Here is a 25000-nt window from a genome sequence, read left to right on the forward strand (position 1 = left end):
CATAGACATGAATGGAGGGGGCTTGGCGTGACGTCATGTTCCCAGTCCCGGAGGTTTCCGAAACTGGAGACGCAGCCCCCCAGGCAGATCACGGGGGGGGGGGGGGGGGGGGCGGTGGGGTCCCAGCAGCGGGCCCCCCGCAATCAGACATCTTATCCTTCGGAAAGGGTATCAGATGTTTTTGCCCGGGAATTCCCCTTTAATATTGGGTTTTGTGTGGAATTTGCCATTTACCCAAACACTTTTTAGTGGCTTTTTTGGGGGGGGAGAGTGTATTCTGTGTATTGATGTCCATATATTTTTCTTGTAGTGAAGACAAATCCGACTCATTGAGGAGAACAGACGACTGTAAGTGACAATGCTAAAACATTCCTGTCATTTACAAAAACGTGTGACCTATCGGAAGCCACAGGGATGATGATTGGTATACTGTGGGCTAGCTGGGTGCAGTGGTCCTTCAACTGTTACATCATGTGACCGGGTGGTGTGACTAAGGCCTCATTCACACTCCTATTAGGACACGGTAGTGTGCCGGCCGTTGGGGAAAATAGCGAGAGAGAAAATACAGCTTGTGCCGTTATTTACTCCCGCTGGCAAACAGAGGCGCCTGATGGACCCCACTACAATGGGGTCCATCGGGACCCACTGATGCCCATTGCGCCCCATCAAAATGACGGCCGTCTTTGACAAGGTGCAACGGCAGTGTGAAAAAAGCCTAACATTATATATCCTTGTGACCTCCACTGACCTTTTCTTAAAGGGGTACTCCACTGGGGGGGGGGGGGGATAAATTAAATCAACTGGTACCAGAAAGTTTTTAGATTTGTAAATTACTTGTATTTAAAAACCTAATCCTTCCAGTACTTATCAGCTGTTGTATGTTCCAGAGGAAATTTCTTTTCTGTTTGAATTTCCTTTATCTGACCACAGTGCTCTCTGCTGACACCTCATTTTAGGAACTGTCCAGAGTAGAAGCAAATCCCCATGGCAAACCTATCCTATCCAGTTCCTAAAATGGACAGAGGTGTCAGCAGAGAGCACTGTGGTCAGAAAGAAAGGAAATTAAAAAAGAAGAGCACTTCCTGTGGAGCAAATAGCAGCTGATAAGTACTGGAAGGATAAAAAATAGATTTAAATAGAAGTAATTTACAAATCTGTTTAACTTTCTGGCCCCAGTTGATTAAAAAAATATATATATAAAAATATATATATAAAAAATATATATATACATAATGGAGTTGCTTCCATAGTGCAAAGTGCAGGAATGAGACCTCTGCACACTGGGATTTTGTGAAACTTGTACTGGATTTGGACAATAATTTCAGTAAATACAGTTGCTTTGATACAACTGAGAATGTTACAGCTTTCAGAGCCAAAATAATAGAATATTATAAAATAATTTTAAAAAAATTATAGAAAATAATAGAATATTTGGTCACTGTCCCTTTATTTGTTGCTTTTAGAAGCTTTTGTGAATGTATCAATCTCTGAGAAGCTTTGTATCACGTGTATATGTAATGACTTTTGCTGATGGAAATGTTCTCTGTCCAAAGTAATTGAAACGGCTGATGATAACCTTCACAATTGATTTAAATATTTAAACTTTACTCTATTTCTGCAAAATGCTAACCCTAAAGATGTGGCAGCAGCACTAACTCCGAACTTACTAACTCTGTGGCCAACAAAGAGATTAGTGTATTGCAGAGAGACCCTTGTTTAGCCTTCTCCTCTCTGACAAAGATAATTATCTCCCTTTTTGGAGATAAAGAACATGCACGCTTTATCCTCGCAGAGTGGACAGGAACAGTGAGTTGATTGTAGGCCGGATTTTACCTTTTGTAGAAGACATGGGGTCTAGGTGTAGGTTGCCTAGCAAGAGAAGAAGCTAGGAAATCTGCACACTTTACTGACTGACTGCACGACCTACTAAGACCATTGTTTCCCAACCAGTGTGTCTCCAGCTGTTGTAAAACAACGACTCCCAGCATGCACTGACAGCCTTAGACCAGTGTTTCCCAACCAGGGTGTCTCCAGCTGTTGCAAAATTACAACTCGCAGCATGCCCAGAAAGCCGAAGACCAATGCTATCCAACCAGGGTGCCTCCAGCTGTTGCAAAACTACAACTCCCAGCATGCCCAGAAAGCCAAAAACCAATGTTATCCAACCAGGGTGCCTCCAACTGCTGCAAAACTACAACTCCCAGCAGGCCTGGACAGCCTTAGACCAGTGTTTCCCAACCAAGGTCCCTCCAGCTGTTGCAAAACTACAACTCCCAGCATGCCCAGAAAGCCAAAGACTGATGTTATCCAACCAGGGTGCCTCCAGCTGTAGAAAAACTACAACTCCCAGCATGCCCAGAAAGCCAAAAGACTGATGTTATCCAACCAGGGTGCCTCCAGCTGTTGCAAAACTATAACTCCCAGCATGCCTAGAAAGCCAAAGACCAATGTTATCCAACCAGGGTGCCTCCAACTGTTGCAAAACTACAACTCCCAGCATGCCCGGACAGCCTTCGGCTGTCCGGGCATGCTGGTAGTTGTGGTTTTGCAACAGCTGGAAGCACCCTGGTTGGGAAACACTGCATTATCGACTCCCAGGTAACATCTGCTGGGAGTTGTAGTTTGGCAACTGCTGGAGGCACCCTGGTTGGGAAATACTGTACTGGGAGAGGAAGATGGACTGGAAACTTCTCCTGAATCCACTGGTTGGGAGAATCATGTGACCAACGCATCATTAATCTTTAAACAGTAATGAAAACATATTAACCTTTTAAGCTCTAAATGCCTCAGCATACACAATAAACATGTATAAATACATTGGCAATAAACCTCCAGAATCTCCCTGTCACACGACAACTTCTAAACGATACTAACGGGGACCGCGGCGCTGGGACTTACAATAGGAGGATCCATCCCGTGTCCTGGATAATACCGTCCTCAGTCCCCCATGGAGCTCACAGTCTAATTCCCCGATCTCAGATATTCTGATGGCAGCCGATCAATTATAAGTTATAATATTACAGCTCCGCAGGTTCTCTTCACATTAACCATTTACAGCATCGTGAACCTTATAAACTCCAGTTTCTTGTTTTAGATCCTGAAAAATCGGACGACCAATATGATGACATCAGCAATGTGAGCTCGGCGCTAAACAGGTGGGATCTCCTCTAGGGGCCCCGTCCGCTCCTCTGAGACCTCTGTATTAGTCAACGCTGACATCTCCAATGACGTCACAGATAAGGGATGTCTTATGACTCTGTATAGTGATGCTCCTCTATTACTGTTCCTGGAAATGTATCTGAATGGATATAGCTGGGTGTTAGTATCTCCCTACATATTGTGACACTGTCAGCTCTGATCAGACAATGTCAGACTGTGCAGGGTCACAACACATTGACAAGGGGAATGGTAACACCCAGTGGTTAAAGGGGTACTCCGGTGGAAAACTTTTTTTTTTTTAATTTATTTATTTTTTAAATCAACTGGTGCCAGAAAGTTAAACAGATTTGTAAATTTTACTTCTATTAAAAAAAAACTTAATTCTTCCAGTACTTATTAGCTGCTGAATACTACAGAGGAAATTATTTTCTTTTTGGAACACAGAGCTCTCTGCTGACATCACGAGCACAGGGCTCTCTGCTGACACCTCTGTCCATTTTAAGACTTGTCCAGAGTAGGAGAAAATCCCCATAGAAAACACATGCAGTTCCTAAAATGGACAGATGTCAGCAGAGAGCCCTGTGCTCGTGATGTCAGCAGAGAGCTCTGTGTTCCAAAAAGAAAATAATTTCCTCTGTAGTATTTAGCAGCTAATAAGTACTGGAAGGATTAAGATTTTTTTTTTACGGAAGTAATATCTACAAATCTGTTTAACTTTCTGGCACCGGTTGATTTAAAAAAAAGAAAAAGAAAAAAAAGTTTTCCACCGGAGTACCCCTATAATTGCCAGGAGGAATAACAGAGGAACAGCATTTTTATTTATTTCATTTTTAATTATTTTATATATATATTTTTTTTTTTTTTTTGGGGGGGGAAACATCACACTGGCATGTAGCAAACATCAGACTGGAGACACCTTGTGCTTCTATATGTAGCTTACAGTACTGACACTGATACATTGTAACCAGATCCCAGCTGTGTGGGCGGGGCTAGAGCAGGGCGGGGCTTCAATGTACAATGTTTCCACTGACAACAGAGATTTTAATATTGGTGAAGAATTAAAGCGCAAATTATTATAGAAAACTGCAGAAGGGGCTAGGGACATGGAGGCAGTTGTGGTGCAGGTCAGCTGAGAGTTGTAGTCCTTCAACTGATATGTCACATAACAAGGTGGTTTAGCTAACCTGATGTTCCCTGTGAACCAACTACTCTCTTTGTCCACGGAAATATTCCCGTAGTGCAAAGTGCAGGGATGAGACCTCTGGATATATGATACTCAGAGATGTGGGTAGAAGTATCTTTCATGACATGGCAGCACAAACTCTGGAGGCTAAAAAAAATGGGATTAGCTTATTGCAGAGAGGCCCTTGTTTAGTATTATTCTCTCTGACGTAGATGATCCTTTTTTGGAGATAAAGTATTTGAGCAATTTATCCTTAAAGGGGATAAGATGTCTGACCGCGGGGGTCCCGCCGCTAGGGACCCCCACAATATTGCATTCGGCACCCACCTCTTTGAGCTGCATGCTGCGCTGCCAGCTCACAAACTGTCGGGTGCCGACCACGTGGCCCGAGTATAGTAACATCACGACTCTGCCTCCATGTGATGTCACGCCCCGCCCCGCTATGCAAGTCTATGGGAGGGGGCGTGACGGCCGTCACGCCCCCTCCCATAGACTTGCATAGCGGGGGCCGGGGGTGACGTCACACGTCAGACATCTTATCCCCTATAGAGTCACATGACCAAGGTATCATTCATCTGTATACAGTGATGCACAAATGTCACCCTTGCAAAGATGCGGTGCAATGTGCAACGCCTGAGATGGTCTGCACTTCTGTATTCAGAATTATTTTATAGTTTCTGTATTTTTTTTTAGTTCTGGTGGAAAAGGAAAAGGATTTGGAAACTTCTTTAAGAAAGACAAGTCCAAAAAAGAGGATACAGGGTGAGTATGTAATAAAAAAAAAAAAAAAAATAATAAATAAAAAAAAAAATATATATATATATATATATATATATATATATATATATATATATATATATATATATATATATAATTATATATATATATATATATATATATATATATATATATATATATATATATAATCAGATGTCATATATGGGCAGATCCAAGGACATTGTGCGTCCTTCTCACCAGCCCAAAACATCACGGCCAAAATATACTGCCTGATCATGCCCCAATAATATTACTATATGATACCCAAGGAATACCGCCAAACAGTGCTTAACTAATAACAGTGCCTAAGCACAACAACTAGGTCCCCAAAAATGCTGTAATAACATTGCTCACAAAAAATGAGCACAATAATATAAAATGGGCAAAAAAAACTATACTGTGTCCCCCCAAAAAAATGCCAGATTGTGACACATGCCCGACCGTGTTAAATGCCGCTATCAGTTCTGAATCACAGATGTCTTTTTTTTTTTTCCAGATCTGCCCCTGTGACTTCTAATCAGAGTGAGTATAACGGCAAAATAAATGCAAACTAAATTCTGTAAAAACTTCTCTTTTGAACCAAGAACTTCATAGATCTGACCAGCAGGTGGTGCTAGTTTGCCAATGTAAAGGATGTGTAGATGTATATAGTGTGTATGCATTGAAGAGGAAATTCCACCAGCAGGGGGCGATGTTATACGCAAACTGTACTATAAGAGATGAAGTTAGGTCAGTGTTTCCCCAGCATGGTGTCTCCAGCTGTGGCGAAACTACAACTGGGAGTTGCTGGGAGTTGTAGTTTTGCCACAGCTGGAGGCACCATGGTTGGGTAACACTGAATTAGGGTTTCTTTCACTCACCACAAAGATACTTTGTTAAATAGGATGTAAAATCTAAAGCAGCCAAGTCCCTTTATGCTGATGAACATTCTTGGGTTTGTAGTTCACTTGAGACGGCGGGTGTAATCTGATCTGTCTGCTAGAGTTCCCCTTTAAACTATTTGCATTATTTTTCTTTTGACAGATGGATTTGTCGCTTATGTAGACCAAGATCTCTACACGGACATAGACATCGAGCGAAGGAACAGGTAGATTTTATTCTCCTAAAAAAAAAAAAAAATATATATATATATGGATGTAGGCAGCACACCAAAATAGGTGAAAAAATAAGTGCTTTTATTCCAAGGAAAATTGACAACGTTTCAGCGATCTCTCTCCGCCATTTTCAAGTCGGTGAGAGATCGCTGAAACGTTGTCAATTTTCCTTGGAATAAAAGCACTTATTTTTTCACCTATTTTGGTGTGCTGCCTACATCCATTTATATTTAAAGAGGACCGGAGCACGAGGTTCAAGGGCTTGCACCCAACCATCTGGATACAAGGAGGTGCTGCTTCATATGATAATTGTTATATACATATATATATATATATATATATATATATATATATATATATATATATATATATAATATAGAATTAAAAATCACACACGAAGAGAGAGTGCGGAGCGCTCACCGTTCCAGATGTAGGCAGACAAGATAACTTAATCTGAGGATCGCATCGGTCCAAGCGTGGAGGCGGCAGATGGATCCGGGGGGAGTTCAGACATCAGGCCACGGACCCTATCACGCCCCCTAGGCACTTCGCCAGGCCGCTGAAGCGGCCTGCCGAAGCGCCTAGGGGCGTGAAACAGTCCGTGGCCTGACGTCTGAACTCCCCCCGGCTGAAGCGGCCTGCCGAAGCGCCTAGGGGCATGAAACAGTCCGTGGCCTGACGTCTGAACTCCCCCCCGGCTGAAGCGGCCTGCTGAAGCGCCTATGGGCGTGAAACGATCCGTGGCCTGACGTGTGAACTCCCCCCGACTGAAGCGGCCTGACGAGGCGCCTAGGGGTGTGAAACGGTCCGTGGCATGACGTCTGCACTCCCCAGGCTGAAGCAGCCTGACGAAGTGCATAGGGGTGTCAAACGGTCCGTGGCCTGATGTCTGAACTCCCCCCGGCTGAAGCGGCCTGCTGAGGCGCCTATGGGCGTGAAACGGTCCGTGGCCTGACATGTGAACTCCCCCCTGACTGAAGCGGCCTGACGAGGCGCCTAGGGGTGTGAAACGGTCCGTGGCCTGACGTCTGAACTCCCCCCCCCGGCTGAAGCGGCCTGATGAAGCGCCTAGGGGCATGAAACGGTCCATGGCCTGATGTCTGAGCCGTCACGCCCCCTCCCATAGACTTGCATTGAGGGGGTGGGGCGTGACAGCATGAGGGGGCGGGGCTATGATGTCACAAGCTCCCGGCGCCAGCTCCAGCGTTCGGAACAGTTTGTTCCAAACACTGAGCAGCGCAGTACCCCTTTAACATTGTTTTGTATCACATGTGACTGATGCCGGTGCCATTCCCTATGAGGAGTCTAGAATGTTCCCCAGGAGTTGTAGTATTTCATGTTCAGGTGTCCACATGGGGGCAGTAGTTAACCATTACCTAGCACAATCTCCTGACAATAAGAGCAGTGTGGGATCTATTATTGACACTGAATCAATGGATTTTGTATAGAATTTGCCCGAACACTTTAGTGAGTTTTCAGTAAATTGTGTATTCTGTGTATTGATGCCCATAATTTTTCTTGTAGTGAAGACAAATCCGACTCGTTGAGGAGAACAGACGACTGTAAGTGTCAACACTTGATAGATCACAAGAGACGATTGGAAGCAACAGGGATGATGAGCTGTATCCTGTAGACTAGCTGGGTGTAGTAGTCCTTCAACTGTTAAATCATGCGGCAGGGTGGGGGGGACTGACCGAATGTTCCCTTGTGACCTCCAATGACCTTTTGTCCCTTTTGTCAATGAAGCACTTCCCATAGTACAAGGATGAGACGTCTGCACACCAGGATGACGTGAAACAACTTTTCTGAAATTCTTGTCCAAATATAGTTGCTTTGATACAGTTTAGAATAGACTAGAAGAAAAAGAATATATTTGGTCACTGTCCCTTTAATTTGTTGCTTTTTTAGCAGCTTTACTGAATTAAGCAAATCTATTTAATGGTTTTGATTAGTTTGGCTGTTTAGTTCTGTAATCGCACTCAGTGTGTACACCAGATCCATCAGTCCCCTCTGTGTATACACCAGATCCATCAGTCCCCTATGTGTATACACCAGATCCATCAGTCCCCTATGTGTCTACACCAGATCCATCAGTCCCCTATGTGTCTACACCAGATCCATCAGTCCCCTATGTGTCTACACCAGATCCATCAGTCCCCTATGTGTCTACATCAGATCCATCAGTCCCCTATGTGTCTACACCAGATCCATCAGTCCCCTATGTGTCTACACCAGATCCATCAGTCCCCTATGTGTCTACACCAGATCCATCAGTCCCCTATGTGTCTACACCAGATCCATCAGTCCCCTATGTGTCTACACCAGATCCATCAGTCCCCTATGTGTCTACACCAGATCCATCAGTCCCCTATGTGTCTACACCAGATCCATCAGTCCCCTATGTGTCTACATCAGATCCATCAGTCCCCTATGTGTCTACATCAGATCCATCAGTCCCCTATGTGTCTACATCAGATCCATCAGTCCCCTATGTGTCTATACCAGATCCATCAGTCCCCTATGTGTCTACATCAGATCCATCAGTCCCCTATGTGTCTACATCAGATCCATCAGTCCCCTATGTGTCTACACCAGATCCATCAGTCCCCTATGTATCTACACCAGATCCATCAGTCTCCTATGTGTCTACATCAGATCCATCAGTCCCCTATGTGTCTATAGGAGATCCATCAGTCCCCTAAGGCTCTACACCAGATCCATCAGTCCCCTATGTATCTACACCAGATCCCTCAGTCCCCTATGTGTCTATAGCAGATCCCTCAGTCCCCTATGTGTCTACACCAGATCCATCAGTCCCCTATGTATCTACATCATATCCATCAGTCCCCTATGTGTCTATACCAGATCCCTCAGTCCCCTATGTGTCTACACCAGATCCATCAGTCCCCTATGTATCTACATCATATCCATCAGTCCCCTATGTGTCTATACCAGATCCATCAGTCCCCTATGTGTCTACATCAGATCCATCAGTCCCCTATGTGTCTATAGGAGATCCATCAGTCCCCTATGGCTCTACACCAGATCCATCAGTCCCTTATGTCTATACCAGATCCATCAGTCCCCTGTGTCTACACCAGATCCATCAGTCCCCTATGTATCTACACCAGATCCATCAGTCCCTTATGTCTATACCAGATCCCTCAGTCCCCTATGTGTCTCCATCACAGTACAATAGTCTCATAGTCCAAACAAGTCTTTCCCAACCAGGGTGCCTTCAGCTGTGGCCAAACTACAACTCCCAGCATGCCCAGACCGCAAAAGGCTGTCTGGGCATGATGGGAGTCGTCGTCTGGCCACAGCTGGAGGCACCCTGGTTGGGAAACACTTGTTTAAACTAACACGCTGGATAATACCGTCCTCAGTCCCCCATGGAGCTCACAGTCTAATTCCCCGATCTCAGATATTCTCTGGGGGCCGATGTCATGGCCAGCCAATCAATTATAAGTTATAATATTTCAGCTCCGCAGGTTCTCTTCACATTGACCATTTACAGCATCGTGAACCTTATAAACTCCAGTTTTTTGTTTTTTAGATCATGAAAAAGCGGACGACCAATATGATGACATCAGCAGCGTGAGCTCGGCGCTAAACAGGTGGGATCTCCTCTAGGGGCCCCGTCCGCTCCTCTGACACCTCTGTGTTAGTCAACACTGACATCTCCAATGACGTCACAGATAAGGGACGTCTTATGACTCTGTATAGTGATGTTCCTCTATTACTGTTCCTGGAAATGTATCTGAATTTTGCGAGCTATTGTGACACTGTCAGCTCTGATTAGACAATGTCAGACTCTGCAGGGTCACAACTCATTGACAAGAGGAATGGTAACACCCAGTTGTTAATTTCCAAGAGGAATAACTGAGGGACAGCATTTTTATTTACTTCATTTTTTTATTTATGAAAAACCTAACGCTGGCATGTCATCAAACATCAGACTGACACTGATACATTGTAACCAGATCCCAGCTGTGTGGGGGGTGCTAGAGCAGGGTGGGGCTAGAGCAGGGTGGGGCTAGAGCAGGGCGGTGCTAGAGCAGGCGGGGCTAGAGCAGGGCGGTGCTAGGGGGGGCTAGAGCAGGCCGTGCTAGGGGGGGCTAGAGCAGGGTGGGGCTAGAGCAGGGCGGTGCTAGGGGGGGGGCTAGAGCAGGGCGGGGCTAGAGCAGGGCGGTGCTAGGGGGGGCTAGAGCAGGGCGGGGCTACAATTAACAGTGGTTCCACTGACAACAGAGATTTTAAAATTGATGAAGATTTGAAGCACAAAGGTTCCGAAATTTTCTATAACACTTTATGTTACAATATTAAAGGGTGTCCTGACATAAAGTGCAGCTCTGACATATACAATGTGATACAACGCTGCATGACACGGGCTGCGCTTCTGGATTCAGGATTCCTTTATAGTTTTTGTTCTTCATATTTTTTTATTTTATTTCTTTTCCTTTTAGTCCTGGGGGAAAAGGAAAAGGATTTGGAAACTTCTTTAAGAAAGACAAATCCAAAAAAGACGATACAGGGTGAGTATGTGATATTATTATGTATATATCAGATGTCCTATATGGGCAGATCCAGGGACATTGTGCGTTCCTAAAACATTGTGCGTTCCTAAAAAATAAAATAAAAAAATAAATAAAAAAAATTGCCTTATCATGCCCAAATATTATTACTATATGATACCCAATTAATACCACCAAACAGTGCCCAACTAACAGTTCCTAAGAACACCTTGGGCACCAAAAATACTTTCATTCTGTGCTGTAATAACATTGCATAAAATTACTGCGCACAATAATATAGAATATATATGGCAAAAAAAATATTATACCCATGTAATGCCACCAAACAGTGCTCAACTAATAACATAATCTCTAAAATACTATCATACTGTGCCCAGGGGTCAAGTCCTGGGGAAGAAAAAAAAGTGTGGGAACTCGCCAAAGATTTCCACTCATAAACTGGTCCTGCTAATGGGAAGGGAGTTCCTGCTCTGAAAAAAGTGCAGGAACTCAGTTCCCACTCGTTCCTGCAGGACTTGAGCCCTGACTCTGCCCTTATAACAGTGAATCACAGAGTAAAAATAACTGAGCATGAAAATATAAAATGGCCAAAAAAAATCCATACTGTTCCCAAATAATGTTGTCAAAGAGTACTCAAATAATACTGCTAAGCACAATAACCTATAGTCATCAAAAATACTCCCATACTTACTGTTTGGTATAAAAGTAATGCTGCCAAATGGTTCCATATAACTGTGTCTGAATGAATAAGCAATATGGCATTAAATGGGCAAAAAGTAATATTGTCCTATGGCAAAAGTCTGACAAACACTGCGCAAATAGTAGAGCCTACTGACCTATAGTCACCAAGAAATAATACCATACTGTGCCCAAATAATATTGCCAAATGGGGGCAAAATAATAGTACTTAAAGGAAAACTGTCAGCTTTCTCCCCCCGCACTAACCAGTGATACTGGCTGGTAGCGCAGGGGACGCTGATCAGTTTGGATCTGCAGCGCCGTTCGGCTGTAATCTTCTATTTTCGGAATATGCAAATTAGGTGCTAACTGGCACCGGCCAGGCTAAATGGCACCCTGACGTCAGTGCCGCCCAGCTCATCAATATTCCTCCCCTCCCTCCGCCTCTCCCTCTTCTCCCCACTGTGTAATGAAGAGAGAGGGGAAGAATATTGATGAGCTGGGCGGCGCTGCGGCAGGCGGCAGTGACGTCAGGGTGCCAGTTAGCACCTCATTTGCATATTCGGAAATTAGAAGATTACGGCCGAACGGCGCGGCGGATCCGGGCACGGTAAGGACCAAACTGATATGGGTCCCTGCACTACCAGCCAGTACCGATGGTTAGTGCGGGGGGAGAAAGCTGACAGTTTTCCTTTAAGCATAATATATATTGGTGAAGAATGCCGCCATGCTGTGCCCAAAAATGTTTCCATGCACCCAGATACTTCCTGATCACTGCCCAAAAGATCATTAAAGGGGTATTTCAGGCAAAAACTTTTTTATATATATCAACTGGCTCCATAAAGTTAAACAGATTTGTAAATTACTTCTATTAAAAAATCTTAATCCTTTCAGTACTTATGAGCTTCTGAAGTTAAGGTTGTTATTTTCTGTCTAAGTGCTCTCTGATGACACGTGTCTCGGGAACCGCCCAGTTTAGAAGAGGTTTGCTATGGGGATTTGCTTCTAAACTGGGCATTTCCCGAGACAGGTGTCATCAGAGAGCACTTAGACAGAAAAGAACAACCTTAACTTCAGAAGCTCATAAGTACTGAAAGGATTAAAACATTTTTATTGAAGTAATTTACAAATCTGTTTAACTTTCTGGAGCCAAAGTTTTTGCCTGGAATACCCCTTTAAATGTAGTGGTAAAAATAAACTCAACCAAACTGTGCCAAGATATTATAGCCGCACAGTACCCTATAATAAGAACCTCTATGCATAATTATAGCATTATAGTTGCTGAGACATGCTACCATACTGTGCCAAAATAATACCGCCTAATAAAGCCTCACAGTGCCTAAGCATAAAGATATAACGTGGCCATATATAATACCGTCACACCCAACCCAAATAATACTATCACTCACCCACATAATACTGCCAAACAGTACAGTACCCCTTATAGTGTACACAGAGACTGTAATAACACTATGTGGGGCACAACAGTGCGGTATACTATATAATAGTCCTCTACTTCATGTGATCCACGTGTATCGTATGAGGTCTAAATACTGACCGGGCCCTGGTTATATAGATTATATAATAAACTGATGCCTGAATCACAGATGTCTTTATTTTTCCAGATCTGCCCCTGTGTTTCCTAATCTGAGTAAGTACTAAGGCTTCTATAGTCAGCGACTACGGTTGGTGCATTTGAGCTAAAAATGCACCAAGTGTGTATGAGGCACACTGGCTGGGATACATTGTTCTTAGGATGTCCGGACATGCTGGGAGTCGTAGTTGTGCAACAGCTGGAGGCACACACTCGTAAGGAAACACTGGCCAACGGCTGTCCGGGCATGCTGGGAGTTCTAGTTTTGCAACAGCTGGAGGATCTCTGGTGGGAAAACACTGGTGTTGGTGCAGAAACAGTGTGAGTACTGAAAGAGAAACTTCTACCAGCAGGGGGCGATGTTATTGACAAACTTAGGTTTTCTTGCACTCACAGCAAAGAGATTTTTTTTTAAATGGTGCAAAAATCTTATACAACCAAATCCCTTTATGCTGACATACATTCATGGATTGGGGATTCGGATTTTAAAAATCTGAGAATTTGTAATATTTTGGTAGAATTGCCTTTTTTTTCTCCTTTTTTTATTTCCAGTTACAGTCTTGTATGTCTCAGTGTCAGCTGGCGCCACCTGCTGGTCACATTATAAGTTGCCTTCTCCAAGATATTGCACCGAAAAATTTTACTGCACAAAGTTTATTAAAGTGATTGTATTTATTTTATATCCAACAGATAGAACAACATCGCAGGAGGGTGAGGAGGAGTATGACACCTGCGTCCTGGGGGATGACCACGAGAGGTTAATGTCTACAGATTATCTGCATCGTAATAAAATCTGGAATAAGTCACTAAACATTCTCTAAATATAAAAAAATAAATAAAATAAAAAAATATTTATTTTCCATTTCAGAGAAAAAGAAGAGAAGTCTCCCGGATGGTCGATGTTTCACAAAAAAAATCAGAAAGGAAGTGACAAGTCTGTACATATTCTATTATTTATGTATTATTAATTATTATTATTTATTATGATTATCATTTTTATTCCATTATTATTATCATTGAATTATTTTTATTCATAATAACAATAAAAAAAAATACTTAAAATTATAATATCTTTATTATAATTATTGAAATAGTAATATATTATACTGCTATATTTATTATGATTATTATTATGACTATTGTATTATATTTGATGATGATGATTGATTATTAATAATAATAATAAAAAACTTTTTAATATCTTAAAAGTAATAACTGAAATAATAGTAATATCATGATTAGAGATGAGTGAAGTTACAGTAATACGATTAATAACAAACTTCTCGGCTCGGCGGTTGCTGACTTTATACGGTATAAATTAATTCAGCTTTCAGGTGTCCGGTGGCTGGAAAAGATGGATATATTCCTAGGAGAGTCTCCAGCCACCGGAGCACCTGAAAGCTGAACTAATTTATACCGAATAAAGTCAGCAACAGCCGAGCCGCAGGGTTCGTGACAAATCGTATTACTGTAACTTTGCTCCTCTCTAATCATGATGATGATGATATTATTATTAATTATCATTGTATTATTAGGAAATTATCATTTTATTATTATGAAATTATAATGTATTATGATTTTTTTTATTAATACCCATAATAAAAAGAACAATAACAATGATATCTTAATAATAATAATTGAAATAATAGTAATATAATATTGTTACTATATTATTTATCATTATTATGATTATTGTAGTATTATATTATATGATGATGATGATGATTTGATAATAACAATAATAAACATTTTAATATATAAAAAATAACTAATAGTAATATTATGATATTATTATATTATCATTGTATTATTATTAAATTATCATTGTATTATTAATAATAATAATCTAATAATTATTATTATAATGCAAATAAAGATAATAAAAAGGTATATCTTAAAAATAATTGAAATAGTAATATAATATAATTATTTTATATTACAATTTATTTATTATAATTTTATTATATATATATATATATATATATATATATGTGTGTTTGTTTTTTTTGAGACGAGGAGGGAAATTACTGTTTTTTGTGTTGTATTTTTGTCTGTACGATTGGTTAAAGGGGTTCTCTACTGCCCTGTTTTTTGGAGCTCCGCTCGCAGCGTCCGGAAGTTTATTACTCCGGACGCTGTGTGCGGGCGTGACTTCACGAGGGGGGCGGCCTCCAACACGGAAGCCCGCACACAGCGTCCGGAGTAATAAACTTCTGGGCGCTGCTAGCGGAGCTCTGGAAGACAGGACAGTGGAGAACCCCTTTAAACTTCTGTGTTATGTGTTATCTGTTATGAAATGTATCTTGGAAATCATAAATAAAGAATAAAAAAAAATAATAATAATTTTATTATAATAGTAGTAGTAATAATATTGTATTTATATTCTATAATATGTTTTCATGTATTTTTATATATTTCTTTATTTTTAACACAAATATCTCTTTCCAGAAAATTTTTCGCTCCAAAATCAGAAGTGAAAAAGTTTGCAAAAGAAGAGAAGATATTCCGTGAAAAATTTAAGGTTCGCTTCTCTTATGATTCATTCCGCCAACTTTCGGCGATTACATGTAAACGTTGCGATGTCATTTTAAGATTGATCTGACACTATAGACCCTGGCTGATATCCACCCCAGATATGGCAAGACTTAAAAAACTAAAACTCTTTGTATAAATAAATCTAAATATTAGATAAGCCAAACAAATACTCAAAAATGGAAAAATTCTGCTAGAGAAACATGGATTAATGGTGACAAAAACAAAAAAAAAAAACAATACAAATACCAACACAAGTATTGTTTTTTTTTTTTCTATGAAGCAGACTCAATAAATCCGATACAAACCCAAGTGGAAAATTGTGAAGCTAAAAACATCCAAAAACCGTCCCGACCTGTTTCCCCTCATATGATGACATGGTTCATCAGGGGACTTAAAGTAGGATTATATACTGTAAATCAGTATTTCCCAACTAGGGTTCCTCCAGCTGTTGCAAAACTACAACTCCCATCATGCCCGGACAGCCAAAGGCTGTCCGGGCATGATGGGAGTTGTAGTTTTGCAACAGCTGAAGCTCATGGAAAAACCTTGCAAGTTTAAAAAAAAAAAGTGCTTATAGCAGATGCACACTTTAGATTTCCTCGTATATTATATATTCATGTTGGTTTTATTGTAACATTGTACATTTTGGTTTGTTTCGTTTCGTGACGGTGACGCCCCTTGTCTTCTCTCTTTTTCCAGTACACAGGTGAAATCAAGATTCTCAACATTGCGACCATCAATGAACTGGCTCCCCTCTCCCCCCAGAATAAACTAGAACTCCCGGTGAAACCCGGAGACACAGTTGAAGTTGTAGAGGTCACCAACGAAGACAAAATTATTTGTCGAAATTTTGCCGGAAAATGTGAGTGGTTCTGGTTTGGTCATAAATATTGCCATAAAGGGCAACAAAGAGCGATCGGACATTGTAATTTATATTTTTATGGAATCAGAGCATCTTGATCCGTATTGAGTTTACAAATTGATGTCTCTTTAATTCCATGATAATATATAATTAAAGGACCCTGACTATTGTCCCTGAGCATTGTATTTGCTCACTTAAATAAGGCATACTGTACATTGGGCTTGGACCCCACCCCAGCTTTTAGCCCTTATAGTAACTAACAACAAAGAAGGAGTGTTTGGGTTGACCCCCCCAAACCCTCATAAGGACATTGGGAGATGTATGAAATTGAGAAGATCCTCCTGCCTTGTTTGGTGGTAAACACGAACCATCATAATGGCATTAGGTGATGTGTGGAATGGAGAAGACCCTCATTTCCTGTTTGGTGGTCAACCCAAGCCCTCATGAGGACGTTGGGTCATGTACGGAATGGAAATGAGCCTCATGTCCTGTTTAAACTCTTATGAGAACATTAGTTGATGAATGAAATAGGGAAGACCTTAATGTCCTATTTGGTGGTCAACTCAAGCTTTCATGAAGACATTGGGTGATGAAGAAATAAAGAAGACCCTCATATCCTTTTTGGTAGTCAACCCAAACTCTCATGAGGACATTGGTGGAAGTATGGAATGGAGAAGATCCTCTTGTCTTGTTTGGTGGTCAACCCAAACAATCATGATGACAACGGGTGATGTATGGAATGTAGAAGACCCTTATTTCCTGTTTGGTGGTCAACCGAAACCCTTATGAGAACATTGGTTGATGAATGACATAGAGAAGACCCTAATGTCCTTTTTGGTGGTTAACCCAAGCCTTCATGTGGACATTGGGTGATGTATGGAATGGAGAAGACACTCATGTCCCGTTTAAACTCTTATGAGAACATTGATTGAATGAAATAAAGAAGACCCTCATATCCTGTTTGGTAGTCAACCCAAGCCTTCATGAGGACATTGGTATAAGTATGGAATGGAGAAGATCCTCCTATGTCCTCATGAGAGTTTGGGTTGACCACCAAACAGGATATGAGGGTCTTCTTTATTTCATTCATCACCCAATGTTATCATAAGAGTTTAAAAAGGACATTTCCATTTCATACATGACCCAAAGTCCTCATGAGGGCTTGGGTTGACCACCAAACAGGAAATGAGGGTCTTCTCCATTCCATACATCCCCTAATGCCATTATGATGGTTCGTGTTGACCACCAAACAAGACAGAAGGATCTTCCCATTCCATACTTCCACCAGTCTTGTTTGGTGGTCAACCCAAACCATCATAATGACAATGGGGGATGTATGGAATGGAGAAGATCCTCATTTCCTGTTTGATGGTCAACCTAAACTCTTATGAGAACATTAGTTGATGAATAACCTAGAGAAGACCCTAATGTTCTTTTTGGTGGTCAACCCAAGCCTTCATGTGGACATTGGGTGATGTATGGAATGGAGAAGACCCTAATGTCCTATTTGGTGGTCAACCTAAACCCTCATGAGGATATCGGGTGATGTATGGAATGGAGAAGACCCTCTTTTCCTGTTCGGGAGACAACCCAAATCATCATAATGACATTGGGTAATGTATGGAATGAAGAGAAGAGCCTCATGTCCTGTTTGGTGGTCAACCCAAGCCCTTATGAGGAAATTGGGTTATTTATGGAATGGAAAAGACCTATTTTGCTTTTCCTGTAAGCCTTATGCATTACGCAGAATGGTACTTTAGAATATAACATAATATACATACTATGTAATATACTGATTCTTAAGAAGTAAAAACCATTTAAAGGGGTACTCCGCTGCTAGACATCTTATCTCATATCCAAGGGATAGGGGATAAGATGTCTGATTGAGTGGGTCCCGCTGCTGGGTCCCCCGCAATCTCCCACAGCACCTGGCGTTCTAAACAAATGCCGGGTTCCTGCAGCAGTGGTCATGACGTCGCGGCCACGCCCCCTTGTGACGTCACACCACCCCCCTCTATTCATGTCTATGGGAGGGGGCGTGTCCGCTGACACGCCCCCTCCCATAGACATGAATAGAGGGGGGTGGTGTGACGTCATGAAGGGGTGTGACCGTGATATCACGGCCTCCAATTTTATGCATCCTGAACAAAATGTTCATAACGCTGGAGCACCGGATTACCCCTTTAAGACTCTATTCACATTGGCATTGGAGGATCTGCACATTCCATAATACTTGACATAACAATGAAAAAATGTTCTTGCGTAAGATCAGACCCTTCGGTAGAACTTGCCAAACCTCAATACAGGTCGACAGGGTCCTATTGGGCACCATCTGTGTTCATTGTGCAACAAATAACCTCTCTAATGTGAACAGAGCCAAATGGTCCAGCGGGAACCAATGTTGACGACTTGTTCTCTTCTTTCAGATGGTTACGTCCAGATCGAGTGGCTAAACTTTAAGTAAGTGAAATTGAAAAAAAAAAAAAAGAAATAATGATTTTGTGTCTTCGTAAACTGAACTTCATGATTTAAATAAAATAAAAATAAATATTTTAAGTTTTTGTAATTTTTTTGACATTTTTATATATAAAATTTAAATATCTTCTGATCACTATAGAAATACTGAATTTGTTACAATACTAAAAGCTCCTTTTTGTGTTTTTGCTCTGATAATTTAACAGGTTCGTCCAGGGTTAGTAAACCATGGTTCCAAAAAAACAGCGCCACCCATGTTTACAGGCTGTGTGATTAGCCCATTTACTTCAATGAAGCTGAGCTGCAGGATTTAAAGGGGTACTCCGGTGGAAGAAAAAGAAAATGTAATCAGCTGGTGCCAGAAAATGAAACCGATTTTTAAATTACTTCTATAAAAAAAAATCTTAACCCTTCCAGTACTTATCAGCTGCTGTATGCTCCATAGGAAGTTGTGTAGTTCTTTCCAGACTGACCACATTGCTCTCTGCTGCCACCTCTGTCCATGTCAGGAACTGTCCAGAGGACAATCAAATCCCCAGAGCAAACCTTCCCTGCTCTGGACAGTTCCTGACAAGGACAGAGGTGAAGCACTCAGACGGATCCCTCCAAGGAACAGCCCAGGATAAAAGCGGCGCACAAGACTTCAAGGTAAAATGGTTTATTTACCTGGCATGCAACGCGTTTCGCTGGACAACCAGCTTCATCAGGCATTGCCTGATGAAGCTGGTTGTCCAGCGAAACGCGTTGCATGTCGGATAAATAAACCATTTTACCTTGAAGTCTTCTGCGCCGCTTTTATCCTGGGCTGTTCCTTGAAGGGATCCGTCCGAGTGCTTCACCTGTGTTGCCAGGAGCGGCTGCCGATCTTCGCCCGTTGAGGGTTATTCCACGCATTTACCATAGTTGTACTTGGTTGCAGTACAACTATACTCGGTGAGCATTTTTGCTTTTTTCCATCTCCTCTTTATAATACGGTATCACACTAGGAGCGCTCTCTTTGTCTATATGGACAGAGGTGGCAGCAGAGAGCAATGTGGTCAGACAGAAAAGAACTATGCAACTTCCTGTGAAGCATACAGCAGCGGATAGGTACTGGAAGGATTAAGATTTTTAAATAGAAGTAATTTACAAATCTGTTTCATTTTCTGGCACCAGCTATTTTAAAATAAATTGTTTTCCACTGGAGTGCCCCTTTAACCTGTGACCAGGTGTGGCGCTATTATGCATAAAACCAGACACTTTTTTCTGATTCTGGACAATCCTTTACATTTAAAAATTTGACAAAATTTTATTTTTTTTCCACAGCAATGAAATTCCTACATAAAACCAGAAAAGTATCACTAGAGCGGACATCATCTCCTAATGTTTCTCATCACCATCATCACTCAAAGCTACTAATCATTTTTCTGGAAAATCTAAATAATAATAAAGTTAACGTTTTTGGATAGTTTAGTTTTGTGGCCACTTATAGTTTACATGTTGTGTTTGGGTTAAAGAGGTACTCCGCTGCTAGACATCTTATCACCCATTTCAAAGGATAGAGGATAAGATGTCTGATCGCAGGGGTTCCTCCACTGGGACCCCCACAAAATTAGCGCAGCACCCAGCGTTCTGAACAGACGTCACGCCCCCTCCATTCATGTCTATGGGAGGGGCTGTGATGGCCGTCACACCCCCTACCATAGACATGAATGGAGAGGACATGACGTTTGTTCAGAAGGCCGGGTGCTGTGCAGTTTTTTGTGCTTTACAAATCTTGTGTTTTATAAAACCTCATTATGGAAATTCAACTTTTTGCTCACATTATCTGCAAAATTTGGGGAATCTTGGGTAGAAGGTTGTGGACTTAACGGGGTTATCCAAGAAAAAACTTTTTTTATATATATCAACTGGCCCGAGAAAGTTAAACAGATTTGTAAATTACTTCTATTAAAAAAAACTTAATTCTTTCATTACTTATGAGCCTCTGAAGTTGAGTTGTTCTTTTCTGTCTAAGTGCTCTCTGATGACACGTGTCTCGGGAACCGCCCAGTTTAGAAGAGGTTTGCTATGGGGATTTGCTTCTAAACTGGGCGGTTCCCGAGACACGTGTCATCAGAGAGCACTTAGACAGAAAAGAACAACCTTAACTTCAGAAGCTCATAAGTACTGAAAGGATTAAGATTTTTTTAATAGAAGTAATTTACAAATCTGTTTAACTTTCTGGAGCCAGTTGATATTTAAAAACATTTTTTTTCCTGGAATACACCTTTAATGCTTTAATGTAAGCCTCTATTTATATCTGTTGGAAGAATATATATTTGCTAAATATTTTGTAGTGAAATATAAAAATAAAATTATTGCTGTAAAATCTTTGTTAATCATCTTGTTGGCTTTATGGTTTGTTAGAATATTCATTTTTTTTAATTTTTCAATGGGGATCTGTTCACACTGCAGAATTTCCGCATTTTTTCCTGATTTTTTTTTTGCACAAACTCTGCACACATTCCACACCAATTTAGCATTTTGCGAAGAAATTCAGTCCCCATTGACATCAATAGGATTCCGCGAAAGTATAAGACATGACATATTTGCAGAGTGTGGAATGCGGCATTTTAGCTGCGGAAAGACCGATGCGGCAATTCCGCAGTGTGAATTAATGGGACTGCGAAATCTCATTGAAGTCTATTGGCTTGAAGTTGATGTATAAATTACATGCAAATTTACATGCAGAATTTCATACAGTAATTCTGCTGTCTGAATATAGCCTTAGGGTATGTACACATGGTCGGATTACCTGCAAAATGTCCGCAGTGTATTTGCTGCAGAAAATCTGCATCAGATTTTGCTACCATTGGGTCAGCAGAAAATCCGCAATAGAGGCAGATTTGCAGATCTTCCTTCGGACCCATTGAAGTCAATGGTAGCAAAATCCGTTGGGTGTTTTCCGCAGAAAATACACTGCAGAAATTCCGCAGGTAATCCGCCCGTGTGAACGTACCCTTAATTAGGAAATAATTCTGCTTCTTTTTGTGTCCCACAGCACATGAATGGGTTAATTTGCACCTGGAATCAGTAGGATAGGGGACAACAACCTTATTATATACCTAGCTACTTACATCTAAATATTTAAGCCCCGCCCTGGAAACACCCCCAAAATGGGATGGAATTTACATAGCCACACCCCCTTGTGGTCCATATTTTCATGTTGATTGCGAGGAGTCTGACCGCTGGGGCCTCTTGTCATGTTGAGAATGGGGACCCCGGTCTCCTGTTAGAATGGGGGAGTGGGTTGCGCATACACGCTGTCGCTATCCCTTTTTTATGCGAGTGACTGAAACAGCCGAGCAGGTGTCTGTAGACTATTTTGGACCTGTCTAAACCCAACTTTACACTGGTTTAGTAGTTAAAACAATAGAAATAGATAGAAACGCAACCTTTAATTTCTATTTTTTTTATCTAGAGGATTTCCCAACGTTTATCTCTGGTTGATGCAACCGTGTAGCTGTACAGTGACATTTGTCAGCTGAGCTGTAAAAAAAAAAAATACATTAAAAAAAATTATATTATATACACTTTTTTTTTAATATTAAAAAATGTAGTGAAGAAGATGGTGGTATTACGGTATACAGTCTACTGAAACACTTTCCAATTCATTTTCAGCCATTTACAGTATAGGAAATAGAATATCTAGAAAATAGATATATAGAATATATAACTTTAAAAGAAAATAAGAAAAAAATATATACAGTTATTATTTTATTATTATTATTATTATTATATTATATCTTTATATATTTTTAGAATATATATATATATATATATATATATATATATATATATATATATACATATTTATTTATTTTTGTGCTCTAAATTAAAAGTAAAAAAGGTGTTAGGTCTGGGTTTAGTTTTTGCATATTTCCAATGGCTACACCAAAAAGAAATAAAAAAAAATAAAAAATAATTAAAATTAAAAATAGAAATTTTTGTGAAAACACTTCAAAATGAAAGCTGAAATGTGTGCATGTTCACATTTAAAAATAAATGAGATGAAGCCGCAGTCTCTCGTAACACTTCTTTATTGAAATGATGCGCGGATAAATTCAATAGATACAATTTATGTGCAAATCATGAATAATCATCGCATACATAAAATAAGATTCTATAAATCCATAATAAATCTTCTGTGCCTCTGCGGTATTGCACGTGTTATATCTCACAATCCTAAAGCTTAAAACTCACTATGGCGCGACACAAGGGTTCACAAGATTGTCATAAAGTGTTTATCACGAACAGGAACAAACATCAGAACAACGAGACAGAAGAACGTGGCCACCGGAGCCGTATCCTGGTGGGATATACAGGGGACTGTGTCAAAGTTCAGGTTCAATCGGCCATCACATTTGTAGCAACTCAAAATGCATTACAAGGTTCTGCTGGGGTTGTGCTACAACTAAGGACTCAGCCCCGCCCCCGCAGAAAGCAAAGAACATTAGAACAGACTTTCAATCTTAGGCACGATAATATTGTTCTAGTGGAAGTTTTAGAATCCACAAAATGCCCCAAACACTTCCTCCTCAATGGGCCCTAAAGATCAGAACATCTTTCTAATACACCTATAGGGCCCCCTGTGTCACCTGGTGCGTACTACCTCTACTTGAGGATACGCTCACTTTTGTTGCAACATTTTGTTAAAGGGTTACTTTGCCCCTAGACATCTTATCCCCTATCCGAAAGATATGGGATAAGATGTCTGATCGCGCAGGGGTCCTGCAGCTGGGGAACACTGCGATCTCTGCTGCGGTACCCCAGACATTCTGTGCCGGATGACTGGAAATGCGGGGTGGAGGCTCGTGATGCCACGCCCCCTCAATGTAAGTCTATGGGAGGGGCCGTGACGTCACGAACCTGCGGCGCTCTGGCGCTGCACCTGATGCTCAAAACAAATGTCGGGTGCAGCAAGGGGATCGTGGGAGTACCCAGCGGCAGGACCCCTGCGATCAGACATCTTATAGCCTATCCTTTGGTAAGGGATGAGATGTCTAGTCGTGGAGTACCCCTTTAAGCGCCAATTCTGAGCAACCAATCAGATGCTTCAATTCTGTCAGTGCTAAGTGCTGATTGGTTGATGAGTTTTGCATTTTAATACAAAAAAATCCTTCTTTGGAAATCGTAAGGATCTTTACATATGACAGAGAATGACACCAAATATCAAAGAAAACCTCAAGGTTTTCGGTAACTTTGTGTCATGGAGCAACATGGAGCCTAAGAGAAACGGGAAGTGGACAGCGGTGCCTCCTAAAGGTTTCAGCACAAATGGCTGCTTTAAAGGTGCTTTAATTTTTGTTATGAGGTGACCCCTGTTGATTATAATTGGGACCAAAAGAGCAATTTCACCCAATAAATGACAAACATGGTACAATAAAGTCCCTCCCTGTTTCACCGTATTACATAAAGTCTGACTCCATCACGGTATCAAGTCTCTCACTGTATCAATGTATTGTATCAAGTCCATTACTCCTCGCTGATCCTCCTCGGTTGTAAGCACAAGAACAAAAATATGACACCTATACAGACTGATGGAGGAGGCTAAACTAGTCCTAGGGGTAAGAAAATAGCACAAAAGTGGGTGTTACGCCTAGCGCTCCGGGTCCCCGCTCCTCCCCGGAGCGCTCACGGCGTCTCTCTCCCTGCAGCGCCCCGGTCAGTCCCGCTGACCGGGAGCGCTGCACTGTCATGGCCGTCGGGGATGCGATTCGCACAGCGGGACGCGCCCGCTCGCGAATCGCATCCCAGGTCACTTACCCGTCCCGGTCCCCTGCTGTCATGTGCTGGCGCGCGCGGCTCCGCTCTCTAGGGCGCGCGCGCGCCAGCTCTCTGAGACTTAAAGGGCCAGTGCACCAATGATTGGTGCCTGGCCCAATTTGCTTAAGTGGCTTCCACCTGCTCCCAGACTATATCTGCTCACTGCCCCTGCACTACCTTGCCGGATCTTGTTGCCTTGTGCCAGTGAAAGCGTTTAGTGTGTCCAAAGCCTGTGTACCTGAACCCTTGCTATCCATCTTGACTACGAACCTTGCCGCCTGCCCCCGACCTTCTGCTACGTCTGACCTTGCCTCTGCCTAG

General features: G+C 41.6%; 2 protein-coding genes across 5 annotated transcripts in view; one reads left to right on the forward strand and one right to left on the reverse strand.

Annotated features, from left to right (window-relative positions):
• The window catches only part of FYB2 (FYN binding protein 2), a 67894-nt gene extending 47400 nt beyond the window's left edge, over positions 1-20494 (forward strand). For both annotated transcript variants that reach the window (XM_056532968.1, XM_056532969.1), the window contains exons 19-33: positions 311-348; positions 3095-3155; positions 5036-5104; positions 5616-5641; positions 6143-6206; positions 7738-7775; positions 9770-9830; positions 10680-10748; positions 13052-13077; positions 13711-13777; positions 13889-13954; positions 15469-15541; positions 16255-16417; positions 18844-18877; positions 20198-20494. In XM_056532968.1, the coding sequence (XP_056388943.1) occupies positions 311-348; positions 3095-3155; positions 5036-5104; positions 5616-5641; positions 6143-6206; positions 7738-7775; positions 9770-9830; positions 10680-10748; positions 13052-13077; positions 13711-13777; positions 13889-13954; positions 15469-15541; positions 16255-16417; positions 18844-18877; positions 20198-20216 (874 nt within the window). In that variant the 3' untranslated portion in view covers positions 20217-20494. The remainder of the gene's footprint in view (positions 1-310; positions 349-3094; positions 3156-5035; positions 5105-5615; positions 5642-6142; positions 6207-7737; positions 7776-9769; positions 9831-10679; positions 10749-13051; positions 13078-13710; positions 13778-13888; positions 13955-15468; positions 15542-16254; positions 16418-18843; positions 18878-20197) is intronic.
• PRKAA2 (protein kinase AMP-activated catalytic subunit alpha 2) overlaps positions 7936-25000 on the reverse strand; it is a 46274-nt gene continuing 29209 nt past the window's right edge. The window contains exon 10 of one of the 3 annotated variants that reach the window (XM_056532972.1): positions 7936-8066. In XM_056532972.1, the coding sequence (XP_056388947.1) occupies positions 7951-8066 (116 nt within the window). In that variant the 3' untranslated portion in view covers positions 7936-7950. Of the gene's footprint in view, positions 8067-18851; positions 18872-22318; positions 22403-25000 lie in introns of those variants that run through there. The other 2 variants (XM_056532975.1, XM_056532974.1) reach the window with 2 other exon arrangements.

The sequence above is a fragment of the Hyla sarda genome, chromosome 7, assembly GCF_029499605.1.
Source record: "Hyla sarda isolate aHylSar1 chromosome 7, aHylSar1.hap1, whole genome shotgun sequence".
NCBI classification, from domain to species: Eukaryota; Metazoa; Chordata; class Amphibia; order Anura; family Hylidae; genus Hyla; species Hyla sarda.